The sequence below is a fragment of the Scyliorhinus canicula genome, chromosome 3 (genome assembly GCF_902713615.1).
Source record: "Scyliorhinus canicula chromosome 3, sScyCan1.1, whole genome shotgun sequence".
NCBI classification, from domain to species: Eukaryota; Metazoa; Chordata; class Chondrichthyes; order Carcharhiniformes; family Scyliorhinidae; genus Scyliorhinus; species Scyliorhinus canicula.
The window spans coordinates 267,164,905-267,183,064 of NC_052148.1; the positions used below are offsets into that span (position 1 = coordinate 267,164,905).

The following is an 18,160-nucleotide window of genomic DNA, read 5'->3' on the forward strand; positions in this document are numbered from 1 at the left end:
AGACAAACCTGCAATTTTAAGTAAGAAGCTCTTTTTTTTAATACACACATTGGACTAGATTTTACTAGTCGGGCATCTCGTGGCATACCCATTAGTTAAGTTGCTCATTTTATTCAGTTTTTAGAAAACAAATTCCTATAAAGTTGTTGGAACAGTGAGCTGATAGCAGCACAACCAGGACAACTGGAACCTTAATGAAAGACCAGACCAACGATCATAGAATCATAGAATTTATAGTGCCTTCATAGCCAATGTGATTTGAGTATTAATTAGGGGAAGGAAAATCTTGACTTGGGTACTGGAATCGGGAAGAGAGATAATTGGATGCAAAGAGGCAGAAGGGAAAAGAATTTGGCGTTTTGAAAATCTAAAATAATGCACAAATTGAAAGAATGCAGTTCTTCTAAACTTTTCTGCACTCTGGACAAGCGAGGTTAATTGGCAATCTTTACCACTTTTTTAGAATGATGCTTGTACGTTTTGCACAGTTCAGTGTCCAATTAATGCACAAATGGAGTAACCATGAGAAACCGTTTTCACAAAGTTAACTAAAATGGTGCAAATTAACCAGCAACCTGTAATGAATTTGCAATTCAGGGACTATTTCTTCCCTCAATGCAAGTTGCTGGCCAGTTTGCACATTAACATGTGAGTATATCATGCAGCTGGCTTTGCTGTTACCATCATATTTCAGAAAGATTTAAAATATTGCTGTACTATACTTTCTAATTTCAATACTGGTCACTGCCCAATTTATGTTGCAACTTTGAAACATTTGTGATTGGCCAATTATTTAAATTTCTATTCTACTCGATTGCTATGTTGACATTTGAGCTTTAGCCTTTTGCCCCAGTACATAGCATGGTAAAAGAGCAGATACACAATCATTTTGTCCTCTCTTCAGCCTGAATGCTTAATAAGTTCTAGCTTCTGAATTTCAATGCTGTTGGTTAAGGATCTGTTTTAATAACGAAATGTAGTCATTGCTGGCTGGGCCAGCGTTTATTGCCCACCCCTAACTGCCCTCCATTTTTCAGAGGACATTTGAGAGTCAACCACATACCTGTGGATTTGGAGTTACGTGTAGGCCAGACCAAGTAAGGATAGCAGTTTTCCTTCCCTAAAGGCATTAGTGAATTAGGTGGGCTTTTACAACCACGGACAGTGGTTTCATGGTCATCATTAGACTTTTAATGGCAGTTTTAAAAAAATTCATATTTCGCCACATGCCATGGTAAGATTTGAACCCGGGTCCCCAGAAATTCCCAGAGTCGATTCCCAGTGACGATACTACCATGCCACTGCCCCCTCGCCACTTCGTTTATTGGAAATTGAGTTTTACCTGATATAGGAATTTCTCAAGCATGTACTTTTGATGTCATCATTCATGGTATGTGGATATCACTAGCAAGACCAGCATGTTGCCAATCCCCAATTATCTTGAATTTATGGCTTGCTTGGCTATTTTGGGAGGGGGAGGCTTAAGAGTCAACCACATTGCTGTCAAAATATTGTGGACACCACATTGTGGTGTCAAATGTAGGCCAGATCGGGAAAGGATGGCAAATTTCTGAACCAGATGGTCCTATATGACAGTTGTTAAGTTTCATGGTCACCATTACTGAGACTAATTTTCAATTTCAGATTTTATCAATTGAATTTAAATTACAATGGTTGCTGTGCTGTGAGTTGAACCTGTGTCCCTGGTACATTTGCACGCCTTCTCTTTCCCACCCCCATCTCCATTTCCCTGTCAAATAAGCTAACTTCACAGGTCTAGAATTGAAACACATGCAGTGTTGTGCACATCTTATTTAGAAACCGTGAAGTGCTGTTTAAAATGAGATTGTTTCAAACTGCAAGTTTTGATTCTGATGTCCATCTATAATGTCCCACCTTGTAAGGCTTATATTTGAGATTGGTTCAGGTAGCCATTACTATTGCATTAACTATGCTGACTGGTTTGTATATACACAAGGGAATATTTGAGAATATGGAAAACTTATTAGGTCAGCGAACACAGAAAAAAAGTCACCAGTTCGATTTACTTTCACATACTTTCAGTAGCCAAATTTTCTCATGCACCTAATGCATGCAAATTAAAATGTAATTTATACCAAAGGGAAGAATTACACTTCCCAGAGCATACCAAGGCACTTCAGAGCTAATTAATTAGTTGAAGTATAGGCAAAAATGTTTACTCGACCAAGCTGATGGAAACCGGTCAGTCAAAGTTGTGGGGTACTCTCAATTTGAGATTCTTTCACATGCCAATGATGCCGCTGACCAGTTCCTGCTTGGAAGCTAAGCTGATTTATAGGGGAGGGGCAGAGAGAATCCGAGCCTGAGGTGGTGGAGAGGGTGTTAGTTGTTGAGGCTTCTTGGGGCCAACTGGACCAAGGAGGTAGTCTGAAGGCACTTGCTACCAGAATCTATCAAGTCCCCATCTCAACCAGGTTTCCTGAAGTAATTAATAGTTCAAATTTGATAGTTTAAATTGGATAGTAAGACATGTTGCAAACCAGGTTTTAAGGCTCCATCGTGCTTCGTCTTGAGTAGATTGGTTGCCTGCCTGGTTTCTAGCCTTATTTAAAGCAAGAAATGGGTAGATTCGAGTCCACTGGAAACAGATTTTTCAGACTTCAATCACCACTCCACCCACACCTGAAACACTTTTTTTCTTTTTAAAACTTAACTCCAGCCTATAAGCCTATAGTCACTGTTTTAACGTGGGAAACGTGGCAGCCAATTTCAACACAGCAAGTTAACCAAAAGAAAACAATAGCTACTAAAAAGTGCTAAAACCTTTGCCACAAAGTTTCTCCTGTCCAGGTCTGTGTGCAGCAGTTTGCTGTGCTTATCAGATTTTCACTTCACCTGAGGCAAGAAATTAAACATTCTGTATGCAGTGACACCAATGAGGAATGTATTATGTAAGTTGTGGTTTCCACTCCTATGAAACTCTGGTATTTTGGTGCATTGCAGCAACTTGCATCATTCAGTTGGTTATTCAGTAAATGTGATGGATACTATGGGAGAATTCAATGTAAAGTAGCTACATTAGGAATTTCAATATTAACTGTTGGCACGTCAATAACACAATTTTTACTGCAGAAAATGCTTTGGCACAGGAGCTACAGACAGTAATTAAGAACATTCTGGAAAAACGTGTACTAAAGAACACTTGGGCTGGGCGAGTATGGCGACAAATGGGAGGAGGTCCGAGTACTTCAGGCTCCACCGTGGGACGAGGCAGGGCCCCCTGTCCCCCTTGCTTTTTGCGCTGGCAATAGAGCCTCTTGCCATGGCTCTTAGAGTCGAGGAGGTGGAGGGGTTTGGTGCGAGGTGGGGAGGAGCACAGTGTCGCTGTATGCGGACGACTTGCTGTTGTATGTAGCAGACCCGGTGGGGGGAATGCCGGAGGTGATGGAGATTCTTGCTGAGTTCGGGAGTTTCTCGGGATATAAATTGAACCTGGGCAAGAGTGAGCTGTTTGTCGTACACCCGGGAGATCAGGAGGAGGGGATTGGTAGGCTCCCGCTAAAGAGGGCAGTGAGGAGTTTTAGGTACCTGGGGGACTCTGCACAAGCTCAATTTTACTAGGTTGGTGGAGCAGATGGAGGAGGAATTTAAAAGGTGGGACATGCTGTCGTTGGCGGGTAGAGTACAGACCGTTAAAATGACGGTGCTCCCGAGGTTTTTGTTTTGTTTCAGTACCTCCCCATTTTCGTTCCGAGGGCCTTTTTTAGGAGGGTGAACAGCAGCATTCTGGGATTTGTTTGGGCGCACGGGACTCTGAGGGTAAGGAGGGTCTTTTTGGAGCGGGGCAGGGATAGAGGGGGGCTGGCGCTGCCCAACCTCTCTGGGTACTATTGGGTGGTTAATGTCTCGATGGTACGCAAGTGGGTAATGGAGGGGGAGGGGGCAGCATGGAAAAGGATGGAGATGGCGTCCTGCGGAGGCACGAGCCTGAAGGCACTGGTAACGGCTCCATTGCCGCTCCCTCCAACGAGGTACACCACGAGCCCGGTGGTGGCGGCCACCCTCAAAATTTGGGGGCAGTGGAGGCGACACGGGGGGAAGTGGGGGGCTCGGTGGAGGCCCCGCTGCGGGGGAACCACCGGTTTGTCCCAGGGAACATGGATGGCGGGTTCCTGGGGTGGCACAGGGCGGGCATTAGGAAGTTGGGAGACCTGTTTATTGACGGGAGGTTCGCGAGCCTTGGTGAACTGGAGGAGAAGTTTGAGCTCCCCCCGGGGAATATGTTCAGGTACCTTCAGGTCAAGGCGTTTGCTAGGCGACAGGTGGAGGGGTTCCCTTTGCTGCCCCCGCGGGGGGTAAGGGATAGGGTGCTTTCGGGGGTGTGGGTCGGGGATGGGAAGGTGTCTGACATCTACCAGGTAATGCAGGAGGTGGGGGAGGCGTCGGTAGAGGAGCTGAAGGCTAAGTGGGAGGTGGAACAGGGCGAACAGATTGAGATGGGGACATGGGCGGACGCCCTGGAGAGGGTGAACTCCTCCTCTTCATGTGCGAGGCTTAGTCTCATCCAGTTCAAGGTGCTGCACCGGGCCCACATGTTCGGATCTAGGATGAGTAGGTTCTTTGGGGGCGAAGACAGGTGCGTCAGGTGTTCGGGGAGTCCAACGAAGCATGCCCATATGTTCTGGGCATGCCCGGCACTGGAGGAGTTCTGGAAGCGGATGGCGGGGATGGTGTTGAGGGTGGTGGGATCCAGGGTCAAGCCAGGCTGGAGACTCGCGATATTTGGGGTTGGGGTGGAGCCGGGAGTGCAGGAGGTGAAAGAGGCCGATGTCTTGGCCTTTGCGTCCCTAGTAGCCCAGCGGAGGATCTTGCTGCAGTGGAAAGATGCGAGACCTCCGAGCGTGGAGACCTGGATTAATGACATGGTGGGATTCATTAAGTTGCAGAGGGTCAAGTTCGCTCTGAGGGGGTCGGTACAAGGGTTCTTTAGGAGGTGGCAGACTTTCCTTGACTTTCTGGCTCAACGATAAGGTACTAGGTCAGCAGCAGCAGCAGCAACCGGGGGGGAGGGGGTTTAGGGGGATAGTGTTTAAGTTAATTTGCTTATTGTTAATTTATTCTGTTGTTTATTGGGGTGGGGGGGGGGGGGTTTTGTTATATGCGTTGTTGCGGGTGCCGGGGGTGTTTATTATTATTATTGTTATTGTTTTGTTGATATATATTTTTCAAAAAATTCCAATAAAAATTATTTTTAAAAAAGAACACTTGGGCTGGATTATGCCAAAATGGGACTATGTCCTCATGCCGGCGTTTCACTCTGAGTTTCTGATAAAGAAGATAAGCTAATTCACTCACCTTCAGGGACCCAGAGTGATTCACGCAGCTTTGGCTGCGGATACGGGTTTCAAATCCATCCGTGCACGGCAGCTGCCTTCAGTGGCTGTGCTGAAGCCATGGCGTACTCGTACCGCAGAGACAGCTCCGGAATATAGGCACCCCCCCCCCCCCCCCCCCCCCCCCCCCCCCCCCCCGCCCCGCCCGACTGGCCGTGCGCCCGAAGATCCGACTGTCCCAATCTGTCCCCCGGCCTCCCATTAGGCCCCCCAAACCAGGGCGGCCTTGGACTGAGCCTGCAGCCGCACACGAGCTTCCCGAGCGGCGATAGGTGGTTTGAACCACTCCGTCGGGAACTCGGCCAGTTGGGAGCGGAGGATCTCGGGGTGGGGCTCTGGCAATGGCCCCCCAGCTGCGCGGACTACTCCGCGAACATGCTGATTCTCGGGTCCCGGAGAATCGCCGGACTAAGCCGGGCCTGATTTTGGCATGAAAATGGATTCTCCGCCCCCGCGCCAAACGCAATTTCGGCGCGGGGCTGCGGGGAATCCAGCCCACCGTTTTTTCAGAGTTGTTGCAGGCCTCTGCTAATCTTGGATAAAGTATCATTTTACAAAGGGAAATTAAGCATTTTAAAGAAGCTAGAAACCTCTTGACCTTTGACTATGCGAAAGGGGTCACAGTTTCAAGCATACTCTATGCTTGAAACTGTGCTTGAAACTGTTTAAAAAGTTTGTTTTGGTTTTTCCTTTGAGAAGAGAAGAACCAACTCCAGGGAGTCCTTCCTGTTTATTCCCTCTGTTCCCATTTCTTTTCTGCTATTTTATTACTTTGGTCGGTGGACCCATAATTGAAATGTGTCTTTAAACAGAAGACTCTAGGTTGAAGTAGCCTGCTTGTTAGGACTCTGTGTTCCTAGGTTTTGTTTTCGGACTCCTCAGCGCAGAGTGGATCTTAGGAAGCAGATTTGGAGGAAGTCTGATTGATTAGTTTGCCAGAGACCGTGTTCTGCCTGACAATGGTCAGTGATTCCTCCGTCATACTTTGAGAAAAGCGTTTGGAACTTGGAAGTGACAGAAACACTCCTCTCTCCCTCTATTCTGTTTACTGAAGTGAGAGAATTACTTTATTGTTCTGAAAACAGCGGGTGCACAGCACATCCTTTGCTATGAACTTGGAATGATGTTGTGTCTGCAGAGAAAATATACAACCGTGCCAGAGAAAACCATCTCAAGTCTAGAAGGAAGAAGTATCAAAACGAAAGCTGAATTTCAGGAAAAACACTAGCTAGAAGTCATCCTGGCTTGACAGATCATAACATTTTTTGTTTCGAGATATGGATGAACTGTCTCTGAACTGCTGATCAAGGGTGGTCCTGGCGGATTGGAAATTAGTAAATGTAACACTGCTGTTTAAAAAAGAAGGTAGGTAGAAAGCGGGTAATTATAGGCCAGTTAGCTTAATTTCGGTAGGAGGGAAGATGCTGGAATCTATCATCAAGGAAGAAATAGCGAGGCACCTGGATGAAAATTATCTCATTGGACAGACGCAGCATGGGTTCATAAAGGGCAAGTTGTGCCTAATTAATTTAGTGGCATTTTTTGAGGACATTATCAGTGTGGTAGACAGTGGGGTGCCAATGGATGTGGTATATCTGGATTTCCAGAAAGCTTTTGACAAGGTGCCACACAAAAGGTTGATGCATAAGATAAAGAGGCATGGCGTTACGGGTAAAGTAGTAGCATGGATGGAGGATTGGTTAATTTTTTTTTTTTTTTTTTTTTTTATAAATTTAGTGTATCCAATTAATTTTTTTCCAATTAAGGGGCAATTTAGCCTGGCCAATCCACCTACCCTGCACATCTTTGGGTTGTGGGGATGAAACCCACGCAAACACGGGGAGAATGTGCAAACTCCACACGGACAGTGACCCAGAGCCGGGATCGAACCTGGGACCTCGGCGCCGTGAGGCAACAGGGCTAACCCACTGCGCCACCGTGCTGCCGAGGATTGGTTAATTAATCGAAAGCAAAGAATGGGGATTAATGGGTGTTTCTCTGGTTGGCAATCGGGGATCAGTGTTGGGCCCACAAGTGACAGATGCCACCCAAACCAAAGTCTCTGAATTTCTCATCAAATTACCCCAGATGCTTGTTACACTGTGTGAGAGCTAATTGGTCTCACTGGAACTCTTAACTTAGGGTTTCTAAACTCCACTCTCGAAGAACAAGCTTTGAAATCTTCTCTCTCACAAGGCTTTCTCTTGGATGGCATCATCAAGAACTTTCCTCCAGGCTTTCAACCTCTCTCTGCCCTGGATCACCAGATGCATTCCAGCTTTCACGCAGTCTCGGTACCCAGCCAGCCATTAGTGGGCTGCACTGTAGCACAAGTGGATAGCACTGTGGCTTCACAGCACCAGGATCCCAGGTTTGATTCCCTGCTGGGTTACTGTCTGTGCGGAGTTTGCACGTTCTCCCTGTGTCTGCATGGGTTTCCTCCAGGTGCTCCGGTTTCCTACCACAGTCCAAAGATGTGCAGCAGATTAGGTGGATTGGCCATGATAAATTGCCCTTAATGACCAAAAAGGTTAGGAGGAGTTGTTGGGTTATGGGGATAGGGTGGAAGTGAGGGCTTAAGTGGGTTGGTGCAGACTCGATTGGCCGAATGGCCTCCTTCTCTCTACGTTCTGTGTCAAGAGAACACCACTGCTTCACAGGCTGTTGTAAGGTGTTGGCAGCATTGGGATTACTTCAAACTTCTGGCTTCTCGTTGGTCAACTTCCCCCAGTCTGCACCTTGCACTCTGCCTTCTGGGAGCCTCTCTCTGCCTTGTTAACTTCAGCAAACAGTACCTTGTTCAGATTCTGGTTCCTGTCCCTTCGACTTCAGCTTCCAGGGAAGCTCTTTAGCTTTTTGGACTTGTTTTCTGCCCTGTGCTTTATTGTCATGCTTGTACTGACAGTTTCTGTGAAAAGCATTCCGCTTCTGAATAACCTGGTTCCAGACTGTGTACACAGTGCTTTTGCTGTTCACTGTGAATCTCTGGTTGCTTAGCAACAGTTTAGTTTTTTTTTCAACCCCTGCATTTCTTTGACTTGGTAAACACTTAATTACAACACTGGTAAAGTTTAAACTGAATCTAAAACCTATAGAAATGCAAGAATTTTTGGTTAACATGAAGCTAACTGAAATGTTAACCCCTTAGCACCCAGATCTCTCTGCACTGAAACACTCTGAAGTTTCTTTCCATTTAGATAATTTGCCTTTCCGTTTTTCAGGCAAGAATGCGCTAAGACACCCAGATCCCACTGCATTTCAGAGCTCTATAATCTCTCTCTCTAATCAGCGTAGGCTTGGTGGGCCGAAAGGCCTATTCCTGTGCTGTAATGTTCTTTGTTCGCATTATTTAAATAATAAGCTTCTCTTTTATTCTTCCTGCCAAATGGACAATTTCAAACTTGCCCAAATCATACCCCATTCACCAGATCTTTGCCCACTTAACGTAACCTATCTGTATCTTTTCATAGCCTCCTTATATCTTCACAACTTAGTTTCCTACCTTTGTGTAATCAGAAAATTTGGCAACCATACCATCCATCCCCTCATTCAATTCATTTATGCAAATTTTAAATAATTGAGGTCGCAGCACTGATCCCTGTTGCGCACCACCCATTACATCATGCCAATCTGAAAAGACTCATTTTTGCCTACTCCCTACTTCTGTTAGCAAGCCAATCTTCCATCCATGGCAATATGTTTCCCCCATAACATTAGCATTTATTTTCCGCAAAATGGCTGACAATTATGAGTTGGTTCATAAATCTAGACTCTTTTTCCATCAACCCCACAAATCTGAGATAGTAGTAGCCAGTCAAAGAAGGGACAGCTGGGAATTCCCCAGAAATTCCTCCTCTGACTACAAAGGAATGTTTGAGGGTAGAAGTGATATTCAAATACTTTGAATGTTTCCATTGTAACAAGGTGTAGTTTGCTGGAAGTTGAGGGAAATCCATGGGTCTTATTCATAGGAGATTCAGGAAATAGCACCCTCACTGAAAATGCAGCAAATCAAGTTGTAGCATTAACTACAGCTGTGAAACTACTGTCAGTTCAGGAGCGGTGAATGAAATACATGGAGAGCTGTGAAGAATTCTTGTCATGAATGTAACCCCTTATCCCTCAAATAAGACAGCTAAATCTATAATAAGAGATAAGGGAGCCACTTTGCCCTTGGAAAGGCATGACTTTTCCACCAGAAAGCATTAAAAGCCAAGTTTTAATAAATGGCATTGGCAGGGAATGCATAACAGGCAGGGAGTACATACCTGTACCATTGTGCCAGATGCACTTGGGAGTGTGACATAATGTCTGGACAGTGACGGTAAGGTTTGTTCCGGAGGTTACCCGCAGATGCAGTTGATTTACTCTTGGGAAATGAAATGATTGCCGGAGTAAAGGTAGTAGAATCATAAAATGACTAAAGTGCAGAAGGAAGCCATTTGGCCCATCAAGTCTGTGCCGACCCTCTGAAAGGGTACCGTACTTGGGGTCAGGCCCCACCCTATCCCCTTAATGCAGTAACCCCACCTAATCTAACCTCTAGGACACTTAAGGGGCAATTGATCATGGCCAATCCACCTAACCTGCACATCTTTGGACTGTGGGAGGTACCCAGTGGCAATCCACACAGATACGTGGAGAAAGTGCAATCTCCACACAGTCACCCGAGGTGGGAATTTAACCCGGGTCCCTGGAGCTGAGGCAGCAATACTAACCACTGTGCCACCATGCCGTCAATAATTCTCCAATAATTACGGAATGCCAAAGTGAAGTTAGAGATGGAGCAGTTACAGGAAAAGGATGTCAAATTTTCCCTTGGTGTGTGATGACTTGAGCAACGTGAACAAAAGTCCATTATCAAAAGTCAGTGATACCTCGGACAGATATTTGGTTAGCTGAAACTTTATTTTAAGGTCTAGATAATCAGAAAGAGATGTTCAATAAATCCTCCCCAGTTGAGGCTCAACAAGCTGGTGTAGAGTTAAGCAAGATTGCACAGTTAGCCCAAACTGAAGCTAAGGAAGTTCAGAATGTCGCCAATATTAAGATTGGAATTCTTTTTTTTCACCTTTATCATTGTCATAAGTAGGCGTACATTAATATTGCAATGAAGTTACTGTGAAAATCCCAGGTGGCACGGTAGCACAGTGGTTAGCACTGTTTCTTCACACCCCCAGGGTCCCAGGTTTGATTCCGGCTTGGGTCACTGTTTGTGTGCAGTCTGCACGTTCTTCCCGTGTTTGTGGGTTTCCTCCGGGTGCTCCGGTTTCCTTCCACAAGTCCCAAAATATGTGCTGTTAGGTAATTTGGACATTCAGAATTCTCCCTGTGTACCTGAACAGATGCCAGAATGTGGCGACTAGGGGCTTTTCGTAGTAACTTCATTGCAGTGTTAATGTAAGCCTACTTGTGACAAAGATTATTATTATTAGTTGCCACACTCCGACACCTGTTCGGGTACACAGAGGGTGAATTCAGAATGTCCAATTCACCGAACAGGCACGCCTTTCGGGACTTGTGGGAGGAAACCGGAGCACCTGGAGGAAACCCGCGCAGACACTGGGAGAGCGTGCAGACAGTGACCCAAACGTGAATCAAACCTGGGACCCTGGACCTGTGAAGTGATGGTGCTAACCACTGCACTACCATGCCGCCCGGTACTAGTGAGGAAGTGGAGACCTCACAGACCTGCTGATGAGAAGTAGATAGTTGTTTGCTAGGTAGTGGTGTGAGGAGTCGATTGAAACCCCAGTGAGATTAACCAGCCTAGTCATCATGTAACAATTCTTAAAAAGACTTAAAAGACTAGTTATTAAGTTAAAGACAAATACATGAACAGAACTACAATACCCTCTAAGATCATTAATTATACAAATCACTAAACACACACTGTCGAACAACCCCTTGTTCCAAAATGTATCTACGATCCTTGAACTCCATAAGACTTCCTCTTTTCCAAACAACATTCAAATTAAATAAACTTGTAAGTCAAATCCACCTTCTAGTTACCACGCAATAGAAGTGAAGTCTAGGAAATGTATTTTCCTGGTCCAGCGAAGATATTTAAACTGCCTTGACGAAGGTTTCTGCATGATCTTGACTGATGCTAGCCGGTTGTTAAATTGGAGACTGGTCTTGTAGACTGTTAGATGTAAAAACTGGCCTCCCTGGCTGTTAGGTGTAAACTGCCTCTCTGCTTTTGAGTGCTGGCAACTATAAGTCATTTGTCTAGGCACCTGCATCGTGTTACTTTTAAAATTGCATCGCATTATGCCGTGCGAATGCTGGCTACTGCTGTCTCGAGGCAGATTTCTGCTTGTTTCTGGGAAGACCCAAGACACTGTTGCTGGACAAATTGCATCCCATTATGCCTTGGTACATTTGTCTTACTGGGCAGATCTGTACCTGTTGCTGGGCAGTTCCATGACACAGTACATGTAGGGGTACGGAAAACTGGAGTGGATAAACTGGCAGTTTATCGAAGGGAGGACTATGATGCGGATGCAGTAGTAGCAGCTTCTCCGACACCTGCGGCACCACTTGCTTTTTAAGTTGTCAATTTATTAATTTATTCTGATTGCCCGGCATAGATTTACCAAATCGTAAACTAACATTTGATGCTATATCCCTAGAAGACTTCTAGATTAGTATTGGTGAGAATATGCCGAAAAACATGAAGAAATCCAACGATAAAAGGGCACCCCATTCAATGGGGATGGAGCTGCTTTTCAATATTGCAACTTGATCCTTGAATGGTCTCTTGGCTTGGCACTATTATGACTGCCAACATTATCCAAGTTGTTGATCAGAGACTCTGCTTGCTGACACAAAACATAAGTGCTCATGAAGCAGAGTTGCAGAATACCAATTAAAGGCTTGATGAAATGGAGCAAATAATCAAAAATGTTGCTTCTTTAGCTGAAGCTCTTATTCAATCCTTGGAAAACCAGTTATGTGGCATGTCAGAAATCCTGGAGGATTTGGAGAACCGAGGTCAGAAAGAATATCCGAGTCATCGACCTGATTGAGGGAGTGAAATGTAAGACTCTTTATTTACTTGAGAATTGGCTGCCATGTTTTCTTGAGATGGATGTGCAGGCTGGGTGTTTTCAATTGGAAAGGGCACACAAGGAGCAAGCAATGTCCCAGGCCTATAATCTTTCGCCTCCACAATTTTGAAATCGCCAGAGGGTCCTGGAGACGGTATGGCAGGGCCTGGCTCCGTGCGGGAACTCTGATTTCCTTTTTCCAGGGCATTTCTGTGGCATCGCAACTGAAGTGTCAAGGCTTCGATGAAGTTCGAAGGCAGCTGGAGTGAATTATGTTATGCATTATCTTGTGACCCTAAAAGTGATATCCACGACTCCGTTACGTCTTCCGATAATCCAACTATTGTCTTGGCCATTAAGTCCAAGATGGGCAAGGAATGGAATTGATGATTTGCAGCTCGGAAAACTGAAAAGGTCTAATCAATACTCTGCTCCTGTCATGGTGTTTGTCTGGTTTTATTGTCATATGTTCTGCTTAAAGAGAGATGTTAATATTTGAGCACTGTAATGAATGTTGTCTTGTCCTTGAGTACTTTGGGGACTCTTATTATCTTTATTCATGGTAGTTGTGCCGTATGCTACTTACCTGTGTCTTAATCTCAGCAGAATTGAGTGGCGCCATTGCTGAAGGGTGTGTGCTGAGTGCAGGTCTTCATGGGTGGGCTTAAAATGTGGGAGGGACATTTGACTTCCATTCCATTGTTGACACACTCCTTGTTGAGGAGGTTATAGCCTGTTGGCAATGACAGTATGGTTGTAGGGTTAGTCCTACAGATCCTTTCTCTTGCTGAGGAATGTCCCTTTGAAACCTTTGCGGTCCTGATTCTTTATTACATTGAGGTCTCTATGATGTTGACTATTGGTACAGAACAGATCTAATACCTGTGAAAGGAACGTGTTGGGTACATGTTGGTGCCTGTGGTATAAATTGAGATGGAGGCGGGTGTCATGGCGTACACACGAATGTTTTGCGAAAATCCTATCCTATTTGTGGTATATGCAATGGCAGTAACTAATTTTAAACTTTACTCATGGAATGTACAGGAAATTCATTATCCTGTCAAAAGGAAAAAATCCTCTAGAAGGAGAATGTGGACATGGCTTTGTTACAGGAGACTCACTTGGATGACAGGGAGCACTTGAAATTGAGGCAGGAATGGGTGGAGCAGGTCTATTTTGCCTCTTTTTCAACGAGTAGCAGGGGTGTGGCAACGCTGATAAACAATGTCCCTTGAAGGCAGAAAACTGTTAAGGGTGAGGGTAGCAGGTGTGTGATTGTTAGGGATTTATACTTGGGGAAACCGTCTCTAATGAATGTGTGTGGCACACATTGCTCTCTAGGGTTTGTCACCAAGGCTCTTCTCAGCTTTGCAGAACTGGCCACAGCTAATTTGTTTGGATGGTGGCTTCAATTGTCATAAGCCCTTGATCAACAAGGTCTCTGTCACTAGGAAGTCTGAAGTCTTTCTCTCTTTCTCTCCTCCTCTTTCCCTCTCTCTCCCCCCCCCCCCCCCCCCCCCAACCTGACTAAGAAGGAGGCGGTTTCTAGGCCTATCCCCTCTGTGTGCAGTTCGGGGGTGGGAGGCGAGTGAAGACTGAGGAAACTAATGGAGCTTTTGGGGATTTTTATGCCGAGTTAAATAGGTCAGATCAGTCTGGCGACGTGATGACAGGGATGGAACATTTCTTCTCTTCCCTTGGACACCATGCAGGATCGGAAGATCAGCGCTTATCCCTTAATGTTCCCGTCTCTAAAGACCAGATGACTGCAGCCATGAGGAAGCTTCAACCGGGCAAGGCCTTGGGACCAGATGGTTTTGGGTGTGAGTTTTACAGAGAATTTAAGGATCTGTTAATAGAACAATTGGTGGGTCTGTACTGTCACTGTTTTGAGGCAGGTCTTTTACCACTGACACTTGGGAGGCTAACATATCCCTGATTTTCAAGACGGGTAAAGATCCAGAGGAATGTGCTTCTTACAGGCCAATCTCTCTTTTGAATGTCGATTTTAAAATTGTTGTCTTGGATATTAGCTGGTTGGAGAGTATCCTTTTGACGATTATTCCGGAGGACCAGACTGGGGTTATTAAGGACACGTTCTCCAGTAACAATGTTAGGAGATTGTTGATTGTGATTCTGACCTTACAGAAGCGAACTCTGGATGGGCTTTATCCTGCATAAGAGGCCCCTTAAGGATGATTACAGCAAAAGTATTCGCAGTGAAGTTAACAATCCAGTTTATTACTCAATACCGACTGAGATCTAGTCAGACGAAGGTTCCAATTTTATGCCTAAATTTTTTCAAAACATAATGGGTAGTTAAGGTAAAAAGTCGCATAAAGTCTACAGCATATCATCCACAGACATAGGGAGCGGGATTCTGTCAACCAGGAGCCGGGCCAGAGAATCCTTGCGACCGGCGTGAATTGTGCCACGCCGGCACGCGATTCTCTGCAGTGGAGAATTGGTGCCGGTGTGGTCGGGGGCTGCTTCCCCCCCCCGGGCGCTGATTCTCGGCCCGGGATGGGCCGAGCAACCGTCGTAAAAAAAGCCGAGTCCCACCGGCGCAGTCCACACCTGCACTCAGCCGGTGGGATCGCGCCGTGGTGGTGGGGGGGTCCGACCCCAGGAGGGGCCTCCGGTCTGGCCTGGCCTGCGACCGGGGCACACCGATCGGCGGGCTGCACGCTCTGGCTGGGGGCCTCCTTTCTTCTGCGACGGCCCCTGTAGCCCTGCGCCATGTTGCGTCGGGGCCAGCACGTTAAAGGGAGCCACTGCACATGCGCGGACCCCGCGGCGCCCAGTTGACGCCGGGTTCAGCAGCTGGAGCGGTGTGAACCGCTCCAGTCTTGTGATGGCCCCTGGTAGGGACCAGAATTGCTGACCCTGAGGCTGTGTTGACGCCGTCGAGAAACGCGATGGCGTTTCCGACGGTGTGAACACTTAGCTTCAGGATTACAGAATCCCGCCCAGGAAGCTTTGGAAAAGAGGCCCTTTGAAGAGAAGTTTTTAGGAGAGAGACAAATCCTACGTGTTAGATTATGTGTCTTTGTTCCAGGAATGGCTCAAGGGAGCCTGCAAAATGGTTGTGTCTTTGGGTGTCTCAAAGGTGTAGTTAATACATTTTCATGTTTCACACTGCAAGCTAGCTTTCCTTTTCTATTTGACTGACCTGGTTTTATAGTAAACTTAATGTTTGTTGTTTACCGAAAAAAAAACTGGTTAAATTCTGGGTAACAGCGAAGACAAATGAATGGCTAGTTAGATCAAACATTTTAAAACTAATGTTGTGACCTGTTTATGAACTGCACACTCCTCCCATGTAACAAGTTTCAATTTAATACAGATAAATAACTGGGAAAAAAAGCTTTGGAAGGGAGGTGAACAATAAATCTAAATACTTCCATCTTCAGCAAATACTAGAAATCAGACATTAGTTTTAATGAAAATCATGTCTTGCTGCGTGAGTAATAAGTGACGGGAATAAACTCCAGTTCATTTAGATTATATTTTTGGAACAGTACCAGCTACTTTATGTATACTTTTTCTGCAAAATATATATATATTAGATGTACACATTAAATCTTTGGTTTAATATAACTGGTTTTACCAGGTAAAGCACTAATTACTTGATTTAATTTTTTTTACTAACTGGATTTGATGCTTTTGTTATTTAGGATCTTTAGAAGACCGGAAGGTCCTTCGATCTGATATTCTTCATAAGTTTGTGGACTTCTGTGTAATAGTAACTACGTAAGTTATGGATGCATCATTGCAGCAGACACTTTGGGTGGTTAAATAATAGAGAAAACCTACTAATGCTATGGATGTATATGTAGGCATTGAGGTTTGTTGAATGAAAATGTTTGTATAGATGAGTATTGAGGATTACGGCAACTGCAGAATGTCTCTGTTCTCTGCCACAAGAGGGAGTACAAAGTGTTTGGACTGGCATTGCTAAAGGTGGTACAAAGATTGAGTTGGCACTCCCTCTAGTATGAATGTGAGGGATGACAACAGTTAGGATATTGATAATTTAGTTTGGATTTTACTTAATAACACTGATCCAAGTTTTGATTTATATAGATTGATTCTCGGCCATGCCAAATACAGTACCTAGCCGAAGAACAGGAAATCTATTGGGTTGTCATGTTGGTGTGAAGTTCTATAATCCCCATTTTGTTCACAATCTAATAATCATTGGCTTTTTACAATAAATTTAGACTGCCCAACTATATATTTCTTCCAATTAAGGAGCAATTTAGCGTGGCCAGTCCACCTAACCTGCACATCTTTGGGTTGTGGGGGTGAAACCCACGCAGTCATGGGGGGAATGTGCAAACCTCACACAGACAGTGAGACCCGGGAACGGGATCAAACCTGGGTTCTCAACGCTGTAGGTAGCAGTGCTAACCACTGCATCACCGTGTCGCCCTAATAATCATTGGCAATATCTGCATAAGATAAAAGGAAACAAATTAAAAATTTAAATCACTTTTATAAAGCTGTTTTTTCCATGCTAAAAATTGCGATTGAATATTGTCATTTTTGCATCATTTCACTGAGTACAATAATTTTGTTTGTTGCTTCAATTAACAGGTATAACTGCGCAATAAGTAATGCAGATGACCGTAGTCTCTTTAGACGTTTGAAACTCCATTATGCGGTTTATGATGAAGGGCACATGCTGAAAAATATGAGTTCCATTCGTTATCAGCATCTCATGACATTTAATGTAAGCTTTAAAACATTTCAAGCACCAGTCATTGCGCAATTTGCTATTCAGTTAATCAGCCCAATGCTTAAATGAAAACAGAAAATGCTGGCAAAGGAAAGAGTTAATGTTTTGAGCCTGAATGAATAGTTTCTCTCTTCCACAGATGCTTGCAGATCTTCTCAGTCTTTCCACCATTTTCTGTCCAGTCAGCACCGAGCCCCTCCGAAACAGCACCCCACCTAGGCCCACTCACCCACCCCATTCCTGGAATCCCACCTAACCTGCATCTCTGGACACCAATGGGCAATTATAGCATGGCCAATCCACCTAACCTGCGCTTCTTTGGACTGTTCCTAAGACTATTCATCCTGTCCCATTTGTGGTCATCTTAAATATATACTGCCTCAGAACAATTCTGTTTGTTGTCATTTTCTTTTAGTATGTCGATGTACTTTCAAGAGAGCTGGACAGAAGTATTTTGCAGGCGAGTAATCTGTAAATTTGAAACTCTGATCAGATTATGTTTTAATTACCAGGCTGAACATCGTTTGCTGTTGACTGGGACTCCACTGCAGAATAATCTTCTAGAATTGATGTCTCTGTTGAATTTTGTCATGCCAAACATGTTCAGCAGTAGTACCAGTGAGATTCGCAGGATGTTTTCCTCTAAAACTGTAAGTATGAGATGGTCTGCAGACCAGTTATATAGATAGACATCTACTGATGAGGATTGATATTTATTAAAAAGGCATTGTGGCACTAGAGCACTGGTCTAATGATAACCAATCCAGAATTTGTGTCTGCTTCGATTTATTTTGTACTCTGGCAACCTGTTGTTTTTAGAAGCAAAACACAAAAAGAACCTTCTTGCAGCATTTATGTTTCTGCTTTACTGCCAGTGGGTTCTCTGACTCTAGCATCAAGCCATTAAAGTAAACCAGGCAAATCTATTCTTAAAACCAGAAAATTGTTCATAAACTCTGCAGCTCTGGCAGCTTGCGTAGAAAGTGAAACAA

General features: G+C 44.8%; 1 protein-coding gene across 4 annotated transcripts in view; it reads left to right on the top strand.

Moving 5' to 3' along the window:
• The window catches only part of LOC119963513 (SWI/SNF-related matrix-associated actin-dependent regulator of chromatin subfamily A containing DEAD/H box 1-like), a 138,499-nt gene that overhangs the window by 95,445 nt on the left and 24,894 nt on the right, over window positions 1-18,160 (top strand). For all 4 annotated transcript variants that reach the window (XM_038792755.1, XM_038792754.1, XM_038792756.1 and 1 more), the window contains 3 exons: window positions 16,105-16,180; window positions 17,027-17,162; window positions 17,681-17,818. In XM_038792755.1, the coding sequence (XP_038648683.1) occupies window positions 16,105-16,180; window positions 17,027-17,162; window positions 17,681-17,818 (350 nt within the window). The remainder of the gene's footprint in view (window positions 1-16,104; window positions 16,181-17,026; window positions 17,163-17,680; window positions 17,819-18,160) is intronic.